The following is a 23,280-nucleotide window of genomic DNA, read 5'->3' as shown; positions in this document are numbered from 1 at the left end:
ACCACCTACTGAGCTTTATGAATTATAACTTAAATTTGTAACAAAAATGATTATACAGTGGATATAAAAAGTCTACACACTCCTGTTAAAATGGCAGGTTTTCGTGATGTAAAAAAATGAAACCAAGATAAATCATGTCAGAACTTTTTTCACCCTCAATGTGAAGTTTCAAAGTGTAAAAGTTAAGTTAAAAACACTCAGAAACATTTTCCAGAAAAACAGGAAAATAAAAACTTTCAACAACCTGGTTGCATAAGTGTACACACTTGTTTATAATTGGGGGTGTGGCTGTGTTCAAAATGAATCAATCACAATCAATCTAATGTTCAAAAGTAATAATCATACAGCAATTGTCAGTGAAATTATTCTGATTAATCCCAAATAAAGATCAGCTGTTTCTGTAGGATTTTCTTGACATCTTCTTGGTGTCACCTGACTGCTGAAGCCATGGTCCACAAAGAGCTTACAAAACCTGTACAGGGTCCCTGTACAGAAAGGTTACAAAACCTGTACAGGGAGATGGGTATAAAAAATTTCCAAAACATTAAATGTGCCATGGAACACCATGAAAGCCATCATCAGCAAGTGGAGAAAATGGAGCACCACAGTTACATCAACAAGAACAGGATGTCCTGCCAAAATTTATAAAAGGACATGACAAAAACTTACCAGGGAGGCTGCCAAGAGACCTACAGTAACATTACAGTAGCTGCAGGAATATCTGACAAGTAATGATTACTCTCTGCGTGTAACAACAATCTCTCATATTCTTCACGTCTGGGCTATGGGGTAGGGCGGCTAGACGGAAGTCCTTTCTCACAAAAAACACCAAATAAATCACCCCAAGCCTTGTGGCAAAATGTGTGAGACCAATTCCAAAGGGTACAATAATTCCATAATTCCAAAAGGTATGTTTGGTGCAAAGAAAAGCACATCACCAAAAGAACACCATACCCATGGTGCAGCATGGTGGTGGCAGCATCATTCTTTAGGGCTGCTTTTCTTCAGCCAGAACTGGGGCTTTTATCAAGGTGGAGGGAATCAGCAGTAACTACAAATGCCAGTCGATTTTAGTGCAAAACCTTCAGGTGTCTGCTAGTAAGCTGAAGATGAAAAAGGAATTTCCCCTTTTAGCATGACAATGACCCAAAGCATACATCCAAATCAACAAAGGACTGACTTAACCAAAAGAGCCAGAGCCCAGACCTGAATCCAACAGAAAATCTGTGAGGTGACCTGAAGCAGGCTGTGCACAGTAGATGCCCTCACAATTTGATGGATTAAAAATGTTTTTGCAAGAAAGAGTGAGAAAATATTGCCAAGTCAAGATGTGCCACGCTGATACACTCTTACTTAAAAAGACTGAGTGGTGCAGTAAATTCAAAAGGTGCTTCCACAATGTATTAGTTTAGGGGGTTTTTACTTCATTTTTATACGTTGTAATTTCACACTGAGAGTGGAAAAAGTTCTGACATGATTTATCTTGGTTTCATTTTTTTTTTTTACATCACAAAAACCTGTCATTTATATATATATAGCATTTTGTTTACTATGTACATTTTATGTTTCTCAATCAATCATTACAGTCCGTTATGAAATTTGGTATTTCTGTATTATCCACTGAAAGGTTAAAAAATGCCTAAGTAATGTATGTTATACAGTAGTGTTCTCCTTTGTTTTGTCTTACTGCTGGCTCAGTGAGAAAGGTTGATATAATCATATCTGAGTGATGAGCCTAAATACTGTACATAAACATAAAAACAGAAGGCAATTCAACCAAAATATTCCAAATTATGGGTTTACCATTTTTGTAGTGTTACAGCCTGGAACTGACTTTTATATTAAAGTGGGGGATCAATACACACTAAAATAGTACATAATAAAATAAAAATACAGTTTGTTAAAATTATTTACAAATAAATAAATTTTTTAAAAAAACATAAAAATTGTGAGTGCATAAGTATTCGCCCCCGTTGCTGTGACAGCCCTAAATTCATTGGAAAGAGACATGGTTATCTTGAATCACATTTTTGGTTTGCTAATGAAGAGTTACATTTTGTCATAGTTTATGGCCTAGAGGTGTTTTTTTCCCTGGCTAGTGAAATAACAGAGAACCCGTGTGCTGTATGTTTGTGACCCCTGATCTACACGTTCACTGTGTGCGTCTAAACTCTCCTACAAGACCCGCTGAACAGCGTAGTCACTATTTCAGCATACACGTTATTACGCAGCAGCACTTTACGTTGTGATTGAATGACGTCACCGGCGCTTGTTACTCTGATTGGACAAATCCGCGCGAGCTCATTGAATATTCATGAAGTTGTGCGGCGCGTGCTAGGGAAGAAATAGAGTCGCGCGCAGTGAGCTCGAGCGCCCCCACCTGCCCACTGGTGAATTTAAACGCTCGCGGCCGGTGCGTGCGCGTAACGGTTTCCGAACAGTTTTAACGGTTCTGAGAAGCGATAAGAGAACAGAGAACTCCCGAAAGGAACCAAATAGCAGGTATATATACTCATATATGAAGAAATAATTCACACTTTATAGTGTAATTCTTACAGAAATTACTTTGGGACTGTTTTTGTTTGATTATTTAGGCTACCGGCCAGGTGGCTTGGCAACTCTAACGGTCAGCTTTAATAGCATTCATGCTAGCTTGTTACTGATAGTGATTTTCAGCTGTTACTGAACATGAATGAATAAATGTTATGTGTTAGCTAGCCACCTACTATCTAGTTAGTGCCAGAGTTCTAGTTCTAGATGAATAAATAACTACAGTTGATCTTTTTTTCCACCTAAATTCTTTAGTTGGTATGGAAATCGATGAGACATCTGTCGTCATCTCGATCAACCCCAACAACTTCCCTGGTAAGTTGTGGCGTTTGGTGAACGATCCTCAGATTTGCTCAATCTGCTGGGACGCCAGTGGCGAAGGAATACTCATCCATCAGCAACCCTTCGAAGCTGAAGTGCTGTTGTCCCACACCAGGCAGATGAACGATTACTTCAAAACGACAGACTTCACCAGTTTCATTCGCCAGCTGAACCTGTACGGCTTCAGAAAAGTGCGTCCAGACCATGACATCTCAGAGAAGCAACTCGACAGCTCGTCCGTCATGGCCCAACCGCACCACTTTCACAACCCGAACTTCAAACGGGATCAGCCAGAGCTGCTAGTCAACCTAAAGCGACTCACGCCTGTCAACAAGGCCAAGCTCGCCGCTGGGATAGAGCTGACCAGCAGGTCATCAAAACGTTTCCCTCATGCAATGCTGAATTCGCCCCAGGAAAACTCTGCTGCGATGAAAAAGGGTTGGTAGTGTTTCAAGAAGCAGATTAAAAGAATAGACACCACAGAATATATTCATTCATTCATTCATCTTCAGTAACCGCTTTATCCTGGTCAGGTTCATGGTAGATCCAGAGCCTATCCTGAGAAAACTGGGCATCCTGAATCGGACGCCAGTTCATCGCAGGGCGCCGTGCACACACACATTTCACACACTCATTCACACCTAGTGGCAATTTAATGTAACTACTCTACTTACTGTCATGTGTTTTAACCTGGAACATGGAGGAAACCCACCTCAACCCTAGTCCACAGATTTCTGGGCCACTGTGCAAATGCTTTACACCTTGAAACTTCTTTTAGGTTTGAAGGACTATATAGGGAAATCCACTAGCCCTGAAAAAAGATTAGTCATATACAGGAATGTGTAGAAAAAAAATAGAAAATGAACAAATAGAGAGAAAAGGTAATCATTTTGTTAGTACAGTGCCAGCTTGCTAACTTTGTGGCCTCGGTCATCATTCGAAATTTTAGTTTATTAATATTTGACTTGTCTCTATCTGTTCAGGTTCAGTCTTGGTTGGACATCAGGGAACTCCTTACCACCATCACTGTAATGGCCCTCAGCAGGTGAAGGAGTGCGACAGAACGCCCAAATCCTCTCAGGCATTTGTAGTGGGCCATGGTGATCCATCTCCAGTTACTTTATATACTAATAAAGTTGTGCCAGTCTCCGTGTTCCACCACTTCCCGATGGACTCGCCGTGTGCACATCCCTCCAGCCCCGCACACGTGCAGCAGGGCATCATGCCTCATCACTCACAGTACAGGTTTTACACACCAGGTGAAGACGCTTTAATAAATTTTGTCCCCTTTCTAATAGTTGTGAGCTCAGCTTTAATTACTGTAAGCCTCCTATTCACATGCTACTTTAGTAAATACAATAGTATGATGCTTTATTTTGACATCTGTAGTTTAATTGTAAGCAATTTAGGATGGAGCCCAGTCCATTGTTTCATGATTCCAGTGTGTATCTATCTATCTATCCATCTATCTATCTATCTATCTATCCATCTATCTATCTATCTATCTATCTATCTATCTATCTATCTATTCATCTATCTATCTATCTATCTATCTATCTTTCTATCGTCCCAAATGTAGATTTTTTTCGAAATATCAGTCAGTCATTCAGTATAATACTATATGTTTAGAAATTAAACCTACAATACAAAATTTGGATATACAAAATAAATCATTTGTTTTACTTTATTCTTGAGCACTGGGAGTCTATTTAAATATCTATTAACAACTAATAATATCTATCTAGCAGCTAATATTTTACTTGAATGTGTCTCCTTTCATCAGCTCAAACTTCTCGGTATAAAATTAAAAGGGCTGTAGGAGTGTACATGAGCGTGGCATCAACACTGTCACAGTCCATTTTAGGAACATGATTTTCCTTCATGTCTTTGGTCATATAACTATAAGCAGGAATTCCCACAATGCCTTGCATAAACTCATTTTTAACACTACCTGAATGATCAGTGCCCCCTAGTGCTTGACAATGTGTTTGGCTTTTGTTTAAAATCACATTTTGGTACTTTATGGACATGATTTCATCATTTAATGGAAGCTTAATTCAGCCAACAATATATCGGTCAGATCGTCTCTTTTAATTTATCTCTAATGTCCATTTAAAATATAGAAATTAGTCTTTATAGCACAACTACTTTAAAGGTGCATTAGGTAATATTTGTCTTTTTTTTCAAGATTAGGTCTCTAAGAGTTAGGTGGGTTCAACATTTGAATGATTTCCGCCCATGTTTGTGAAGCTCCGACCCCCCAGGATCTTCAGTGGTAGAGTGTCTATAAAATGACTGACAGGAGGCGCATCCAAACCCAAACAAACTTTCAGGAGCGGAAGTCAGTTTTCCAAACGGGTTTTCTCAGCGACTTAATACACTTTTGCTAAGGCACAGCTTAATGCACTGTTTTTTTTGTTTTTTTTTATCATGGTCCATCATGGTTTTATAATTTTACATATCTTCCAGTTTATTTGTACAAGTCAGGAATAAATAAAATTGACTTTTGCACCTTTAAAGCTTGATATTTCAACATGATATTTAGTAGAATAGGAAAAGAATGAACAAGAAACTGTGTGCAGAGGGGCCGCAGGAGCTGTTTTGTTATTGTAATATCGCTCCAGAATAATCTACTAGTGATGTGTTGTTATTGTGTTACCAAGCAATGAATTGTTTGTTAACCTTTAATGTTTTTTTTTTTTTTCCAGTGTATCAGTGCTGTAGCCCAGGCTTCCTGGATTCAAAAGTGCCATGCTCTCAACAACCAGCTGCTTCCTACTCTCATTGTGGCTATTACCCTGTGAGAGCTGAGAAAATTTTTTAAGTTTATATACTGATCAGTAGAAATGGTTATTTTAACAGTGCTGTTATTTTAGCCTGTGTAGCCGCATTAAGATTTGATGGAACATGTCGCAGTACGATGGGAATGCTGGGACGTCAAACAGTTAAAATTAAAACCTTGATGTGTAAATAATATTAATATGAATTTTACCACTCATTCCTCAGGACTACTCAGTCAGCTACCTTCATCCCTCTGATCAGGATCCAGACTGGAAAGCAGGTGATGTTCCAGATTCCAGGAAGAGCGACATGAGAGTGAACCTGGACACTGTATTCAAAGTGGCAGATGAAATGCAGGTCAGACTAGATGATCCCTATCAAGAACAGTCCTGAGTGTGTATCTGTGCTTACAGTGTAGTCAGTGCTGCTGTAGTGCCACATGGTCTAAAAGTCTGAATCCAGCACCAAGAACTGTTTACACAGTTCAAGAACATGAGGTTTAAATCTCTCGTTCTCATACGAAACTCATCCGAAATCATACCAGGGGCTTCAGTTTAAAATCGAAACTTTGAAATTGAAAGAATTGTGATGCAAATGCTAATAAGTGCACTTCTACCACACACTGTTAAGTCTCGTTGTCTTTTAATACCCAACTGTAGTGATGCACCAAAATTTATGGCAAATTCCAACACTCTTTTCCGAGTATTTGTTAGACTATTTGTTTGCATAATTTATACAATTTTGATTTGACTTTCAGGAAAACTGAATTACAAAACTACAAGGTAATGAAAAACACTGACACCAAAACGTAACCATAAAACGTTTGCAGTGTAAATCAGTGTGTAGTCACCATCGTTAATCTATATTATTCATTACACGACCCCCTTCCTTATTTCTGTTCAGCACATGACTGAACAAAACTAGAAATTTGTAGATGTTTTTAGTAATGCATTAGCACTCAGAAGTCTATAGACTATAACTCAGCATTTGGCTTACCAGATAGCATTAATTTAATTTTATTCATTTCTAAAATTTAATCTAACTATGGCAATTGGAGGCTGGTTTGGAGGAGATCAAGAGGAGCGAGTCTCTGTAACTAGACAGCAGCAGTTGAAGTGTGACTGTGACACTGGATCCCAGGGAATGTCCTAACAAAACAGACAGACTTGTTTGTGAGGTGATGGATTTGAGTTTATGTTTAGTGTAATGCTAAGCATTTGTGCTGGTGTTTTCTCTTTATTCAGGCTGCTGCTGATGTCAGAGAAGTTGCAGAGGCGACCAGTCACCTGGGAAGACAGCTTGAGTAGGGACTTGGTTTTATTTTGAGTGGAAATGTTGACTGAGTGCCTTTAATCCGTTTCCTGACAGTGAGTCACGTGACGGCAACTTGATTTATTGAGTTGATTATTGTCACTTTCCAGGTATATTCCTTTCTGAATTAGTCTAGTTTATTAAACAGTGTTTGACATGTAATTATAAATAGCACAGCTTTAATTAATCCAACCAATGTGAGTATTTCCTGAATAATTTTTTTTTGAAAGATACCTGTGACGTATTTACTGCAGACATAATCTGTCATTTATTTAACAGCTCACAATATTTATATCGTTTTAACATTTGTACATGTATTTTATTTAAGATTTAACTTAAACAAAATGCTTTATCTATTTATTATACTTTTTAGATTTAAAAATAATTTTTAGCTGTAGCTTGATTCAATAACGTAGCAATATTTTTAATGCAACCTTGTCTTAGTAACAAATTCTAACCATATTTTAAATAATACGCAGCCATGGGAGCACTGAGGCGCTTGATTTATTAAATGAATTAAATCGATTTATTCAGTGAAACAATTTCTCTCTTGTAATTTCTGTTCACTCCTGTGATGAGGTTTTGGAAATAAGCTATGAGCTCTGCCTACAAAACTGTCTAAGAATAAATCTGAAACAGAAATAAATGAGGTACATGACTTGATAATGCACAGGCATCAGAGTTATTTGTGGTGTGATGGTGCTGTAGAGCATCTATAAAATTTTATACACTGCCACAGAGGTTTAAGGCACAAAGACTGATCAGACCTTACGAAGAAGTCGAAGATTTAAAATAGATCACTATATACTCGCAATACACGCCTCACCAAAACAATTGCAGTTTGGTAAGAAATAAAACACAACAGGGCATGCTGTTTTGGGAAAATAATCAACGGTGGGGTGGTGTGATGCAGCATAACGTGAAGCGGAGTTACTGTTACCACCCTGAAGTTGATTATTTTCCAATATCTGATGATGTATCCTGAAGTGTTTTATTCTTCTTATACCAAAGCAACTTGCCAACTATGACAGTTTTTAATGCATTAATGAACAACATGTCTTTATTAAAGAATGAATCCACTTACATGAATGTCATTCCCTAAGCAACCTTTTGTTTTTCTCTTTCTTTAAGTTAACAAAACAAAACAACGCATCTTGTTGTACCAATTTGTCCAACTAAGACCTTAATATATAAAAATACAGTACTGTGCAAAAGTCTTAGGCACATGCAAAGAAATGCTCTAGAGCAAAGATGCCTTCAAAAACAATGAAACTAAATGTCTGTACATTAAAAAAATACTTTAAAGAGCAGCAAACAGTAATAAATGAAACGAAGTCAATATTTGGTGTGACGATCCTTCGCTTTAAAAAAATAGTAGTCTCAGGTACAGTGTGTGCAGTTTTATAAGGAAATGAGCTGTGAGTGTTACTGAGCATCTTGCAGAACCAGCCACAGTTCTTCTGGAGACTTTGACTGTCACACTTGCTTCTTATTTTTGCAGCAAATCCCAGCAGCCTTCATTATGTTTTTTTTTTTTTTTTTTGTCTGAAAAGTGTCTCTTATGTAATATGCTGCTTTCTTAACTGACATGCAGACATTTAATTTTGTGCTGGAAAACTAATGTTTGGAAATCTAAAATGTTTTTGTACTGAATCAATAATTTAGAAGTCATAAAATAAAAATCTATAACAAAGTTTCTACTAAAAACAAAATAGAGTGCCTAAGACTTTTGCACAGTTCTGTATAAACACAGGAACACCGGAGACCAGAAACAACCGAACAGAGAAACTAGGATAGCATAAGAACAGAATAACTCAGATCAGTCATTGATGAAACACTAATTTTGACAACATTTTGAAATTTTATTTTTCTCCTAGGAAGAGCAGTGGTGTAGATTTACATTAATTTACTTGGCAGACACTTTTGTACAAGGTGACCTAGAAACGGGGCGTAACACAATCCAGACACAGAGCTGTTAAAGGAGCCTGCAGTGATAAAAGGAGCCAGAAGATTAAGGCTGTGTTTATATTACAAGCTTTATTGCTCACTTCCAAGTTTTCCTGCCTTGCTGTTTCACACTGATATTTGTAAGTTGTATATTTTCCTATAACCGCACGGTTATATTCCGTACATCATGTGTTATTCCTTACTTACTTACAAACTATATTTCTGTGTTGTTCTTGATGAGGCTGAAATTTAACATAACACCTATTTCTTCAAAGCAAAAATATCAACATGGATTTTCTCAAATACAAAGTTTTTACCAAAATAGACACTAGTTTCATGGCTGCTGTCACAGAAAACACATTTATCATCTATATCTATCTTAAATCGCTAAACCAGAAGGGTTTAAACTGGGTAATTTCGATGAAACAATGTGTTTATTCCAATCCTGTTAGTTACAATGAATTAATCAACACCTTCTGACCAATCAGATTCAAGAATTTGACGGTGCTGTGGTATAATATGTGATCATACACATTTAGGATGATAAATCTCAAATGTGAGGTAAGTTTTTAATTTAATTAGTTTTTAGTTTTTAAATAACATTTGGAATGGTATGATATAAGGGATGTAGGTAGCAAATGATCCTTAATGATCAGTAAATTTCACCAAGTTTAAGTTATTCTACTGGCAGATAATTTAGCTTAAAAACTTTTATTTCTTAAATGAAGCAAATGAAATGAAACAATGTACAACTTGAAATTAGTTAAAATGTCTAGAAATAGGCTTAAAAATCTTATAATAATAATAATAATAATAATAATAATCACAAATTTGCCTAGATGAAAGCTGTATTAAGTTTTCAGACGTGGAATCTCTTCATGACAGAGGACTTCTGCGATGTCGGTTTCTCAGTAACATGACAAGCAGCATTTCTTCATTTTAATAACATTAGAGAAAGAGAGAGAGAAAAAAGAGAGGCTACTCCTAGTAAACTGTAAGCGATTACAGGAACTAACTTCTCTTACTGATGTTCTACAACATTAAATCTAACTATAAACAAGGTTTTGTTCTTTATTTAATAAAAAGAATTGGAATAATTGGCAAAGTGCTGCGATATAAGAGGAATAAAGCACTTCAGGAGGTATTAACTGCAAAATAATCAACTTCCGGGCATCAAAATCACCCCGACATTGATTATTTTCCTGTGACAGCACACCCCTTCGTGTTTTATTTCTGACATGCCATGTAGAAAGCCTAAGCTTTTATTTTGAAAGCTGCAGCGGCGGGTTTTTGGGTAGCAACCAGAAGCATCAGCGACAAGACACACAACATTAAAGTAAGTAAGTTCTCTAAAGCGATGAGATGAACACAAAGCTGATACAAAACCCTCGGAAACAGCCACAGAACTGATACAAAACTCCCGGAAATATCCACAAAATTGATACAAAACTACCGGAAATAGCGCGAGCAGCACTCACTGTTTATAACGGAAATGCTAATACTTTTAGCAAGTAAATGCTATTTTCAGTTTCATTGGATAACTAGCTGTATATAATTATATAATTGGATATAATTAGCTGTAGGTTTAAACTGAGCAATGTCACAACTCTTTAGAGCGGTCTAGTCTGTGAGGAATAGCCCATAAACGCTAAATGATACTGTGTTTGTTTGTTAAAAGCCTCGAGGAGCTACAAGCTACTCGAGTACGTCAACACATCCGCCATATTGGGAGGGGCGAGATTGGATTATAGCTCCACACAAATCTAAAGAAAGGTGCAGGTCGACCCTGAAAAAATTGTCATTTATTTGCTTATGTTGATTTTTTCCCCCCCCCAAGACGGCCTTTGTTACAGGCGTAATAATTATTCTACATATATAATATACAGTTGCTATTTTGGAAATCTGGAAACTGTAGCAAAGAAGTGGAAATTGAGAGAAAAGTTCATAAACTAAGATATAACCTGTCAGTCTTTGCAAGTGTTTTACTCCTATTCACGTTTAAATCACTTTATATGAAAAGCAGTTTATATATATATATATATATATATATATATATATATATATATATATATATACACACACACACACACACATATATATATATTCTCTATGCATATAACAGTGATTGCATATTGCATATATGGTGCTACTGTATGAGTGATGGCAGCTGTGAATGTACAGTGTGTGTTCACACAGGCCTGAAACACTGGCATTAGATCTGATCCACTGACATTTTACACAGAGAACACGTTCAGTTTACTAAAACAGCCCAGATCACTCACGTAAATGAGCATAGTACACAACATGACTTAAAGCATGGCTTCTCAAACTGTTTGCAGCCAGGGACGGCTTTAACTGTGAAATAATATCAGATCATCTGTTTTATGAACATGATCCCACTATTAGGGAAATTAATTAAAAGCCTAAAACATAAAACACTTTGAGAAGCACGTTGTTAAAGCATGTCATCATTGTGCCTCTGGTTTTTCACAAATCTGGGATCAGTGCATCTCTGATGGAAAGCCGAACACTACGACACCTTTAGGGGAAAAAAAAAACATTACATGTAGAACCCTAACGAGTTTTTTGGTGGAACCCTTAAAGGTTTAATGCAGAACCCTACAACACACGATCTCACTTTCAAAAAGGAGCCGTTTCACATGGACCCCTTCACCTTTTAACTATCTGAAGATTTTATTTACAAGTTCCGCAGTCCTGAGAAACTTCACATCCTTTACATTTTGAACATTTTGAATTTATTATTGTTCCTTGAACATTTGATATTGTTCAGCTTTGTGTTCTGATTTTCTTAAAGCATTTTCATTTTTGCACAATGTATAGTTTTTTTTAACTCACAAATTTTGTTACTAAACAAGCCCTAGACAGAATAAGTTAATAATCCTGCTCTATTTTTACTTTAATGTTGTATTAATGTTGTATAGTTTCTGCCTTCTGAATTTCATATCACAATAATAACCTCAACCTCAACGTCCTAGTATTGTTATAAATACTCCTGTTACTTTGCTCACTTAAAATTATTACACTTCAATTCTAAAAAGCCTTTACTGCTGCTTATACTTCTACATTTGTTCACGCTGTTTGCATTGCCGTGCAGCAATACACACTATTTATGTTAGTATATTTATAAACCAACTCATCATTGTAGAGTTATTAATGTATACTAATAACATCCACTAAGATAAGATAAGATAATCCTTTATTCGTCCCCCAATGGGGAAATTTGCATTGTTACAGCAGCAAATATAAAGATATAAAAAAATAAAAATATATATAAGTATAAAAAATATAAAAGAGAGACACCAAGAATGCACAAAAACACAAACACACGACAGTATTAAAGTGACCCTGCATTATTGCACTGTTCTCATGAGATGGGGGGGTTACCAAAGATTTACTTTGCAGTTAGTACCAGGGATTTATTGTCCAGTTAATTGGTGGGGTCTGCTGGGAGCAGTGCTGGTTGTACAGTCTCACAGCAGCAGGGAGGAAGGACCTGCGATACGGCTCCTTCACACACTTAGGGTGGAGCAGCCTGTCACTAAAGGAGCTGCTCAGTGCCACCAGAGTCTCATGCATGGGGTGGGAGTCGTTCTCCAGCATACGTGATAGGTTGGCCATCATCCTCCTTTCTCCTGCCACCTGCACTGGGTCAAGAGTGCATCCCGTGACAGAGCTGGCCCTCTTTATGATTTTATCCAGTCTCTCCCTGTCTGCAGCAGAGATGCCATTACCCCAACAGACAACCCCATAGAAGATAGCAGATGCCACCACAGAGTCAAAAAAAGTCTTATGAAGTGCTCCCTGCACTCCAAAAGACCTAAATCTCCTCAGCAGGTACAATCTGCTCTGTCCTTTGCAATTCAAAAGGAAGTTGCAATTCAATTTCGTCGTACTTGTACAACAGCAATAATAACAATAATTCAATTCTATTTTGCTTACTTAGACCTAGGGTTGGGTGATATGAAGATATAATAGTGATATTGTGCTAAATTAGGTCAGTATATTTTTCTGAGATTGCAGTCGTGGGTATTACAGTATAATTCTAACAGTCACTGATTATTTATGATTATTTATGTATTTATTAAACAGTGACAAACTCTGTATTTGATGTTAAAGTTTTCTACTGTTCTGAATCTTCAGAGATAACAGGAAAACTTTTCCTCCTATTCAGTCTTAACTGACATTCGTAGACAATAACGAAGTGTCATCAAAGTCAAAGGTTTATTTTTTTTAAATGCAACACTACTGGCAGTTTCTTAGCAAACCAGTATATAATGATATTGGTATATATGTTGTGTATTATAGAAAGACCTGATGATGGTTTTGCCGTATCCCCCCCATTACCCAGCTTACCAGCTCAAATTCAGCTCTGTGAAAATCTGGATAAGTTGAAATCAGCTACCAGCAGGTGGCATCACTGACCCATAACACAACCTTTCCCCATCATGTGACTGCCCAGCCTTCCTGTGAGCTAACAGCAAGCTCCATCAGTGCCACTGGGTGCTTCTCATTACTTTAGCTGAACCTCCTGGTTTAATTTCCTTGTTTCTTAGCTCCTCCTTCTGATGAGGCGATGAAAGGGTAGGATACTAGGACAGGAAGAAACCAAGAACAAACATATTTACAGTAACTTTTATGTTCACAACATCTTTCCAAGCTTTATTAGCAAATCTGCATATACACACTACATTATCCTTAATTACACATTATTATATATGTACATCACACGCTTAAATGTAAATATTTTAACCTAAACAAGATTCTGCTCATCACCTGACTCTTTAAAACATGGCATAATAATTGACGTTCGTGCAAGAATTTTGTTCGTACCCATTGTTTGTTTAATTAAGTATACTAATTTTGTATTTATGCTTCTTATATTGTAATTTGAGATGGCCCATTTGTACAGTAGGTGCTATAACAAATACTACTAACTCTGCATAGGAAGCACTTGCGTATCCTCACTCTGCAAATCTCGTATCTCCAGCTTTCCTTGATTCCTCAGAAGGTGTTTTAATAATTGGTCCATCCTTTAAGATGGTGGAATGCCATCGGTCTTAGGCTGAAGGAGGTTCAGGAATCAAGGAAGCATCAGTTAAAGTTTTGATAAGCACCCATTGTTTATGGTCCTGCTGCCCTGTTAGGTGGCATTTTTGACATGGACATTTACTTCTGATTGGGTCTTGGAATCCAAGTTGTTCCACATATAGACGATACACCCACCATCCACTTTATTAGGAACACCTGCACATTCATGGGTTATTGAATCAGCCAATCATGTGGCAGCAGCGTAATGCAAAATAATAATTATAATAATAATAAATCATGCAGATACAGGTCAAGAGCCTCAGTTAATGTTCACATCAAACATCAGAAAGGGGAAAAGGTGTGATTTCTGTGACTTTAACTGTGTCATGGTTGTTGATGCCAGATGGGCTGGTTTGAGTATTTCAGAAACTGCTGATCTCCTGGGATTTTCACACAACAGTCTCTAAAGTTTACACAGAATGGTGTGAAAAACAAAAGACATTAAATGAGCGACAGTGTACAGGTGTACCTAATAAAGTGGACAGTGAGTGCATTTTGCCACATTATCAGGACACCACTGTTTCCATATTGACAACTGGAGGCTACATGAGAGGTGAAAAATAAAACCATGCAAAAATAACAAGATCCAGATGGCTGGTGTCGTCATAGATAGTTGGTAGATATAGATAGTTTAGATAGCAGAAATACCGTACCTTGAAGACACGCTTACAATATTTACGTCTTAGGAAACCATTAAAGTCTTTTAGTAAATGACTTCAACAAAGCAACATTTACAACCAAACCTAAAATATCAATCATTAAGCTACTTTTTTTTTTTTTTAACTTCAGCTACCATTCAGCTACTTTCTCCATACTCTCAGCAAAGTGTATCAAGACATCATATAGCACAATATAGCATTTCTTTAGCACGGGCTTTGTTTATCAGTTGAAAGTGATTTTTTGTTTATTCAGCATTTAAAACAAAGTCAGCACTGTCCTAAGCAAATTGCAAATATCTCCATACTTGCATCTCTTCTCAAATCTGATTTTCATTTATGAGCTGTGGAATCAAAATGGGCTCCAAATGAAATTGTTCCCTGTTGCTTTCTCCACTCTCTTTCCTCTCCACTTATCCTCCCGCAAACCACAGATTTTTGAAACAGCAACTCATAAAGTTTTGGTTTTTTTCCCCCCATGTCCAGGCAATTTCTTGAGCTAAGGCAATCTCACAGTCCATTTAGTTTTGTTCCCCATGCCATGTTCTTCAACGCTATTTAGATAGCTTCACTTAGCTTTGCGCCTAAAAAGTGACCACCCCATTCCCAAGTTTACTGAGTCCCTGTTCTTTGCTTTTGCTTTTCAGTTTTCCCCTGATGAACCCTTCCCCCATCACTCCTTCCAAAACTCGCCTTCTGCCTGAAAACAAAAAGGCGACACAAAACAAGAGATTCGCCCAACCCATGGCTCGGGTGGCAGCTCAGCCTTGCCAAGTGTACGGTTCACTGTCCGGTCACCCCAATCTGTCAGTTTAGCACGTCTGAGGTCGCAATCAGCGCTGGGCTCCCGCACCCGAGGTCCCAAACATTGCCTGGCTCATTATTCCCCCTGGAGGAGGTCGTGGCCTTGGCTGCCTAGACGGAACCTGCTCACTAATTAAGCGCACTGCTTTGGCACTGGACGTGTCATGTCTGTGGGACTTCCTGCTGGGATTAATGCTACCCATGTTCACTTTTTTATAAGACTGCAGGGGGGCAGATCCATTCAGAGCCGGGGGCTCCTTTCTTGCTGGATGGAAGCCCTGAGCCTCTGCTGTTGTGCATGGCTTAAACTAAGTACAGCATTTCAAGTTTGTTGGATTTGGACAAAATGAACAGCCTATTGCTCGGTCAGCTTTGCTAGACTGTAGATAAAGATGGTATCTCTTCAATTGTATTAAGCTTCAGTACTCGGCTTTATGGTGGATGAAGAGAGGGGGAAGGAAAATTTGCTTGTCTGGCTTTGGCCTGCGGTGGCTAATGTGAGCTGTCCCATATGCGCATGCCCAGCCAGTCCCATGGCATCTTCTAATGTATCCGTTTATTGATCGCATCTCTATTTTCCTCCTTCTTTCTCTCTGTCTCATGTTTTCCTCTCTCGCTCTTGCTGTGTCTGATGTGAAAGTCATGCTCTGCGAGAACAGGGCCCTAATCGTGTACAAGTTACCAAATGTTTGCATGCAGGGTTCCACACAAAGTCAAACGATACCTCTTGGAAATATAAGGCCACCTGAGCCGGATTACAAATCGTTCGCTGATTGCTCAGTGAATGTCCAATAAGATCTGCAGCCAAAAACAAATGAAGAAAAAAATGAAAGCAGAGGACGCAGCTCTGTGGATGCCATATGTAGAGCAGCTATTGATCAGTGCTCCGTCTCTTTAACATGATCCTTTCTGCATTCTTCTAACACAGCGCTAGGAGATACAGCACGCCAGCCCAGCTGCTACGCTTAGATAAGCGCTGGACATTGGGAATGGTTGATTAAAGGATTTGGAGAACACTAAACACTTCCCGAAATCTGCATGGTCAGGGATTATAACGCTGCCTTTAACGCCGTGCCAGGGGAAAGCAGACCTCCAGTGATGTCCAAATTGTTCTGGAATCCTATTAAAGCAACAGCCGAGGCTTACAAAACATCTGAGATGTTCGGGTTAAAAACCAGTCGACTCAGCCAGCAGCTGGGTTCGCGCTTTTTATATTTGGACAAGTATGCTGATCTCAGATGACTCTTTGTACTGAGTGGAACAGAAATGATTCCAGATCTTGGGCCCTAGCTAGTGGTCATTAAATTACTGTTGGGTGATGTTCTTTTTTTTCTTTCCTCAGTACTTTAGCGCCTTTGGCCTGCTCTGGCTTCATAAATTACCAGGTCCTTACACATACAGAGAGACACTGACAGTCCACACATTTTAAGATTTAATGCAAACCCACCACCAGCAGCGCCTCTAGGCTGCAGTGACTCTTTACTTGTCTAGATGGCACTGTTCCCTAATACAGTTCACCAGATAATCTGTTTTGATTCAAAGGGCAGGCAGAAGCAATGCACATTCTGCTTTGTTAGTTTCGGTTGGAAGAGCAGCCTGAACGTTCCTCTGTGAAATCCAGATGTTTAGTCCTTAGTAGTGGGCAGTATGACTGCTGATCCCATACTTCTGTACTTTGCTGTAATTCTTTTTTATTATGGGAATACTCTGGGTATACTCTGGGGTATACATTGTTACAGATGTCCAGTTCAGTAAGAGTGCTCATTTCAACGTAAAATATAAAGTCCAAAATACAATCTGTGTACCATAAAAATCAGCAAACTGTAGGTCTCGGTTTACTTGGGTTAGAAAGAAATGTATTAATTAATGGATTAAATCACTAAGTCAGACAATAAAGTAGCCAACTGATCAAAAAATAAATATATAAAATAATATAGACAGCCATCCTTGACCAAAGGGTACAGATAATAGTACATTCCTAAAACATGTGAAGCACTTCATCAACTACTTTACTGTTGCTTAATCCACAGCACTCTTGAGTTCTTGAGTCTGATTGGTCAAAATGTTGATTAATTTTCTTTCACAGCAGCTCTGATAGTAATGTTGGCTGTGAGGCGAATCACATGAGCTTACGGGGCTTGTATTCTGAATGTTCCATATAAATAGATTTAAAAAAAAAAAAAGCATAATAGTTGATATGGTGAAGTTTCCAGTGAGGATATGTTTATTTAGCATTTCTATAAGGAGTCTCCCGTCTCAGTGGTTTGTAACAGTAAGAGGTAAAGCCGTAACTTTACGGTTTTCATCCTAGGAAAGTGTAAAGATAGAGTACTTTACTCTGTAGTAACTTGAAGAGAAAGTGTGAGAATAATCCTTTATAGCTGCTGCAGTGTAAGTGATAACAGGAAGTAATTTGTCTGTAATGTAATGTAACTATAAATGGTTAATAAGTACAGTGTGTTAGTCATTAATGAATATAAATTGTAATAATTGGAAAATTGCTGTGGTATAAAAGGAATAAATCACTTTGGGACGTGATGTTATAGGAAAATAATCAACTTTGGGGCAGTAACAGTAACTTCACATCGGGGCGCTTCACACCACCCTGTCGTTGATTATTTCTTTATTTATTTGTAACAGCACACCACTGATGGGTTTTATTTCTTTATGTAAGTGACAGTATGGATTGTCATCCTGCCATCTGATAGGGTTTTGAAGGAGTAGTATATTCCATGTGGTCGAGCTTAAAATAGATTTGCAGATGAGCTAGATTTCCTGACAAGAAAAAAAGGCAATAAATCAGACCCTGTGCCATGAAAGATCAGCTACTGCAGCTACTTTTCCCTCACTGCCGACTTTCCTTGACCTGCAAAACTTTTACACAAGCATACTGTTGCCCAGTAATAAGTTTAAATTAAAGGACGAGTAGTTAAATGAGCATCTAAGGGATGTTACAAGCCTGGAATGAAGTCCAGTTTAATATGAATCTGTAAATAAAAATATTACTGATGTTCTGGGAGAGAATAGGTTGTTTTTATGTCTTGGAAAGAGCGCATGCCATTATCGTTAAAAAGATTGCCCAAAGTTAATATACCCTTAGAGAACCAGATCATGCTCCTGAAAGAAATGTGGGGTTGTACCAGAGAAGGGAGGATGATAATATTTGTTCTGCAGTTTCTTCAGGACCATACAGCATGGCTTCTAATGAGGTCACATGATTTAGTTAATGTTGTATGAAAAATCAATGTGATGTAATCGCTGTGGTTACATTCTGTATCACAATATGCTGTTATCTCAGGTAAAATATAACGGACAATATTAAGGATGCATCAATACCAATACTGGAATCGGTTATTGATCTGATACGATCATTTACTCCACATACCATCACACGTAACAACATCCAGTATCAAGACAACATGAAACGACAGCGATCTGAACACGTTTCCTGATTAATGATGGCAGTCAAGGTAAAGCAGACTGCAAACTGTGCTCTGCAGAAATCTCACCTGGAGCCACAACAGCGTCGCCCTACAAAAGATATAACCTGATGAAACAACTTCTCGTGTTTAAAGTGTATCTTTAATAAAGAGTGTGAGGAAGGCCGACCTGAGCACGCAGAGCACTATCAGTGAGTGTGCTCATTAAAAATGTCCACACTCCGTGAATTGTGAATTGTGTGTTAACAAAGGCGAGTGCGGAGAAACTGTTGCACGGGAGAGCACTTCATTTCTGCGAGCACTGAGCACTGAGACACATGCATTCTTCTACATCAGGGGTCTTCAGTCTTATCCACAAAGAGCCAGCGTGGCTGCAGGTTTTCATTCCAACCAAACAGGAGCCACACCTGATTCCACTTGTATAATCAGTTCATCTTGGTTTCCAATCAGCTATGAAGTGTGCTTTCTATTTGGCTGGAATGAAAGCCTGCAGCCACACCGGCCCTTTGTGGATAACACTGATGACCCCTGGCCTGCACTGTGTATTTGTCTACACTTTGCTTGCTTGCAAATTCACGGCACCTTGCGCTCATTGTTAAGGACCACACTCACTGATATTGTTCTGCGAGCTCAGGTTGGCTGTCCTCAGCATACTTTATTAAAGAAACTCTTTAAAGTGTCATAACAACTTAAAATTTAGTGCGAGGAGCTCACTGCTAGCAGCACACAGCAGCAACCAACATAAACAGAGCTAAATAAAATGTTCCGGGATGTTCCTGATTGCTTAATAGAACCAAAACTCGTGTGCTTGTGTTTGTACTTGGTCTTAAAAATATGGACAAAATCCATGACTTAAGAAAAATTATAATCAGTGGATTTCCAGCATGAAAACTCAAGATGGCAGCCTGAATAAGGCGCTCTGTCTCTCAGAGCACATTTCACCTTATTCTAAATAAGATTCAGGTTTAATGAGCTACACACTATGTACACTCTGAAGAAGAGATCCTGATTACACACTCTCCAGCAAAGAGAAAAGGAAAATCCCTTATTGATTTGTTTTCCCACTGCTATTAATGCTAATCCCTCTGTCCTCAGTAAAGCTGTGCCTCTACCTACTAGTGACACAGCACTTAAAATATATTCATATTTAATGTTAGCAAGAAAACAGTTATTTAGTAAATAAATATAATCTCTACAAATGTAGATCGTAACATCCAATCTGGTAATTGTTAATGTACATCTCCATATGGATACCACATTTTCACATACTGCTCATCTTTGGCATTTTATTTTATTTTATTTTATTTTATTTTAAACCAAAATGTCAGTTGCACTTTAAGACTCAGTGTGTTTACATGTGCCAAATGATTGCAAAAGAATGGAGGGAAAAAGATTATGGAATATTTGATGCAAGTTTAAATGCATTTAAAGCAAACTAACAGTGAAAACTGTCTACATGAGTCAGTCAGTAATCAGATTTCCTTTAATGACGAAGCTCTAACTTTAGAATTTATTGCTACTTTTTAAATTAAGCACCTTAAAAGATGTTAGCATCTAAGTAGCACTGTTTCATTTTCTACCATTTGTGTTTTTGAACCTATCCTATGATGTATTTCTTGTCAGTTGGGTGGAAGCTCAGTTGATTTCAGGTTTTTGGCTGCTAACACACATTTATACAGAAGATTTTATGGTTGCAATTTGCACAAATGAAAAGCCCTATTTAGACGGGATTAGTTTTACTTTAGTTTTTATAGAGTTTTTATATATATATATATATATAGATACACAGGATTTTACTCCCATCCAAATCATTCATTTTTTATGGACTACTCATGCAAAGATTACACAGTATTTTAAAGAGTAGAAAGTATATAACATCAGGTTATACGTGTGTATACACACACACACACACACACACACACAAACACACACACAGACATACACTGTCTGATTTGACTGTTGGTCAAGTTTCTGTTACATCCTGTTTTTCTTCAGTATACAGTCCAGGAAGCAATCTTTTCTATCATCTGTCATCTTTTATCAGCCGAAATCGAACTGAAACCAAGTATTGGCTGAGTTTAAAACACAGAATCATCATCAGAGAAGCGATCCTCCCGGTGTTTTAAGTAAATTGAGTTCCTAGCACTGACATATTATGGCCATGCACTTCAAAAGAGCAATATCTTAGCAAGTGAAAGTGTCGTGAATATGGGCAAATTTGTCTATTTCTTATTAAGAGATTATTATAAATCAGATAAATTCTACTTTTAAATGCTTTTACTACAAGATATTGTGTTATTCTATTGGCAGATAATGTTTGCTTAAAATTAAGACTATTTCAAGCTTGAAATGAGTAAAAAAATAAGAAATAGTTCTGATAATCTTTCATTTACTTTATTGTAATCTTATTGTCGGAAATACTAGATAAATATGATTAAATTCAAGATATTTTCACTTGCAGTGTCATCTTTTGCAGTGTGTGACCTACTTATGATCAAGCTTGCAAGCACTTGCATCACAACCGGATATAATAAAGTTAAAAAAACAATCAGGTTGTATTAGAGTGAGGTGGAATAGACTGATGTATTCATGCTGGAAATAATTTGATTATTGGGCTAAATTCCAGTATTGTATTCCACAGTATTTATACATATTCATTAATACAGATGGCAGTAATTCCCCCCTCTGTCTCTTCTTCCATATCTGCGTCATGACAGAAATGCATTTGAAAAGTCGCCCCACCTCCCAAAGGAAGTGCGTACCACTTCGACGTCACTGATGAAAACCCCAATCAGTGCGTCAGTGTGTCAGTGTGTGTGTGTGTGTGTGTGTCATGGCTTTGTTTTAGGTTAATGGGCTGTAGTGTGATGAGACGCTGCCTCTGCAGCAGTCAGGTACAGAGCCCTGGAGGCAGGAAAGCATGTGTTGACCTGTAATTCTTTCCAGCAGCTCACACTTCTCTCAGATGGCACTGCACGGATTAGAGCACACGGCCCACTGGCCTGTTCCCACACCTCACACACCGGCCGGGCCAGATGTGCACAGCCACGAGCATTTGTCACACTTCTGCTCACTCTGTCTCTCTTTTCTTTCTTTTTTTTTGTGGGTTCGCTCTCTTTTTTTGACGCAGAGAACGAAAGAAACAAGGGAGAGCTTTCGTTTTTTTTTTTTGGCAAGTATCTTAAAAGAGCTTCAGCTGTAAATGAGTCTGATAGCGTCCTAATCCGCTGGAAAGTGGTAGAGTGGACGGGGGCGGATGGGGGTGGAGGGGGGTGGGGGTATTGGGGGCAGATGGGGGCAGGGGAAATCAAAGGGGTTGAGGTCATCACAGGAAGTTTGGCCCATAAATTACCATTAATATCTCCAGCTGTCTCTCTCTCTCTCTCTCTCTCTCTCTCTCCCTCTCTCCCTCTCTCCCCCTCTCTTTTCCTCTTTTCTTACTCTCTGCCTCTTTTCTGTCTCCCTCTCACTTCCCCACGTCTTATCTCTTGCTCTTCCTTCCTCTTCTCTCTCTCCCCCTCTTTTTTCTCCCCACCTTCTTTCTCTCTTCCTCGTCTCTCTGTCCATCTCCCTCTTTTTCTTCCCTCTGTCTCTGATTTCTCTCTCTTTCTCACTCTCTTCCTCATTTCTCTCTCTCCCTCTCTCGCTCTGCTCCTCTTCCTCTCACCCTCTTCTCTGTCTCTACCCTCTTCTCTCTCTGTCTCCCCCTCTCTCTTTCTTGCTCTCTTCCTCTTCTGTCTCCCCTTCCCTCTGTCTTGCTTTTCTATCTCTTTCTCCCTCTCTCTTTTGCTCTGTTCCTCTTGTCTCTCTCTCCACCCTCTTTCCTATCTCACTCTTGTCTCTCTCCCCTCTTTCCTATCTCACTCTTGTCTTTTTCCCCACCTTCTTTCTTTTTTCCTCTTCTCTCTATGTCTTTTTCTCTCTTTCTCTTCCCTTTCTCTCCTTTTGTGTTCTCTCTCTCTCTCTCTCTCTCTCTCTCTCTCAAATGTTGCATAAGTGCCAGACGAATGATTTTCATGAGAAATCCCAACTTGGAAAAAAACCTAGCAAAGGGTTAAAATAATAAAAAATAAATGAGCTCATTAGTTGTGTTGCAGCTGAGGAGGTGGAGCTGCTTCAGTTATTGACAGATCAGTGCTAATGCAGCAGTGTGCTCTTCTGGATGCTTCTTTGGATGCTTTTGTTTATAGACATGCACTTGCTTTCGTATGTAAAATGTCGACCCGGATTAAATGGATATTATTTTCATATTTTGCATATTTGTTTGCATTGTGTTAAAACACATCACCTCAAATCCCATAGGTTAATAAATAATAACTAATACACCAAATAGACTTGTTGCTGGATTCATTCTTCATCTT

The 23,280-nt window shown here is 38.3% G+C and overlaps 2 protein-coding genes across 5 annotated transcripts in view; both read left to right on the top strand.

Annotated features, from left to right (window-relative positions):
* Window positions 1-2,376: 2,376 nt before the first annotated feature.
* hsf5 (heat shock transcription factor family member 5) lies at window positions 2,377-7,029 on the top strand. The gene is made up of 6 exons (XM_053228725.1): window positions 2,377-2,502; window positions 2,806-3,309; window positions 3,855-4,130; window positions 5,505-5,671; window positions 5,878-6,009; window positions 6,897-7,029. Exons 2-6 carry the CDS (start codon window positions 2,811-2,813, stop codon window positions 6,957-6,959), a joined length of 1,137 nt encoding a protein of 378 aa, XP_053084700.1. The 5' UTR covers window positions 2,377-2,502; window positions 2,806-2,810; the 3' UTR covers window positions 6,960-7,029.
* A 3,079-nt stretch (window positions 7,030-10,108) lies between these two features.
* Window positions 10,109-23,280, top strand: part of LOC113536957 (uncharacterized) — a 69,472-nt gene continuing 56,300 nt past the window's right edge. For 2 of the 4 annotated variants that reach the window (XM_053229153.1, XM_053229150.1), the window contains exon 1: window positions 10,109-10,246. The gene's annotated coding sequence lies outside the window, so the exon portion shown is untranslated. Of the gene's footprint in view, window positions 10,251-22,740; window positions 23,222-23,280 lie in introns of those variants that run through there. The other 2 variants (XM_053229151.1, XM_053229152.1) reach the window with 2 other exon arrangements.

The sequence above is a fragment of the Pangasianodon hypophthalmus genome, chromosome 24 (assembly GCF_027358585.1).
Source record: "Pangasianodon hypophthalmus isolate fPanHyp1 chromosome 24, fPanHyp1.pri, whole genome shotgun sequence".
NCBI classification, from domain to species: Eukaryota; Metazoa; Chordata; class Actinopteri; order Siluriformes; family Pangasiidae; genus Pangasianodon; species Pangasianodon hypophthalmus.
This window is presented reverse-complemented; position numbering and strand designations above follow the sequence as displayed.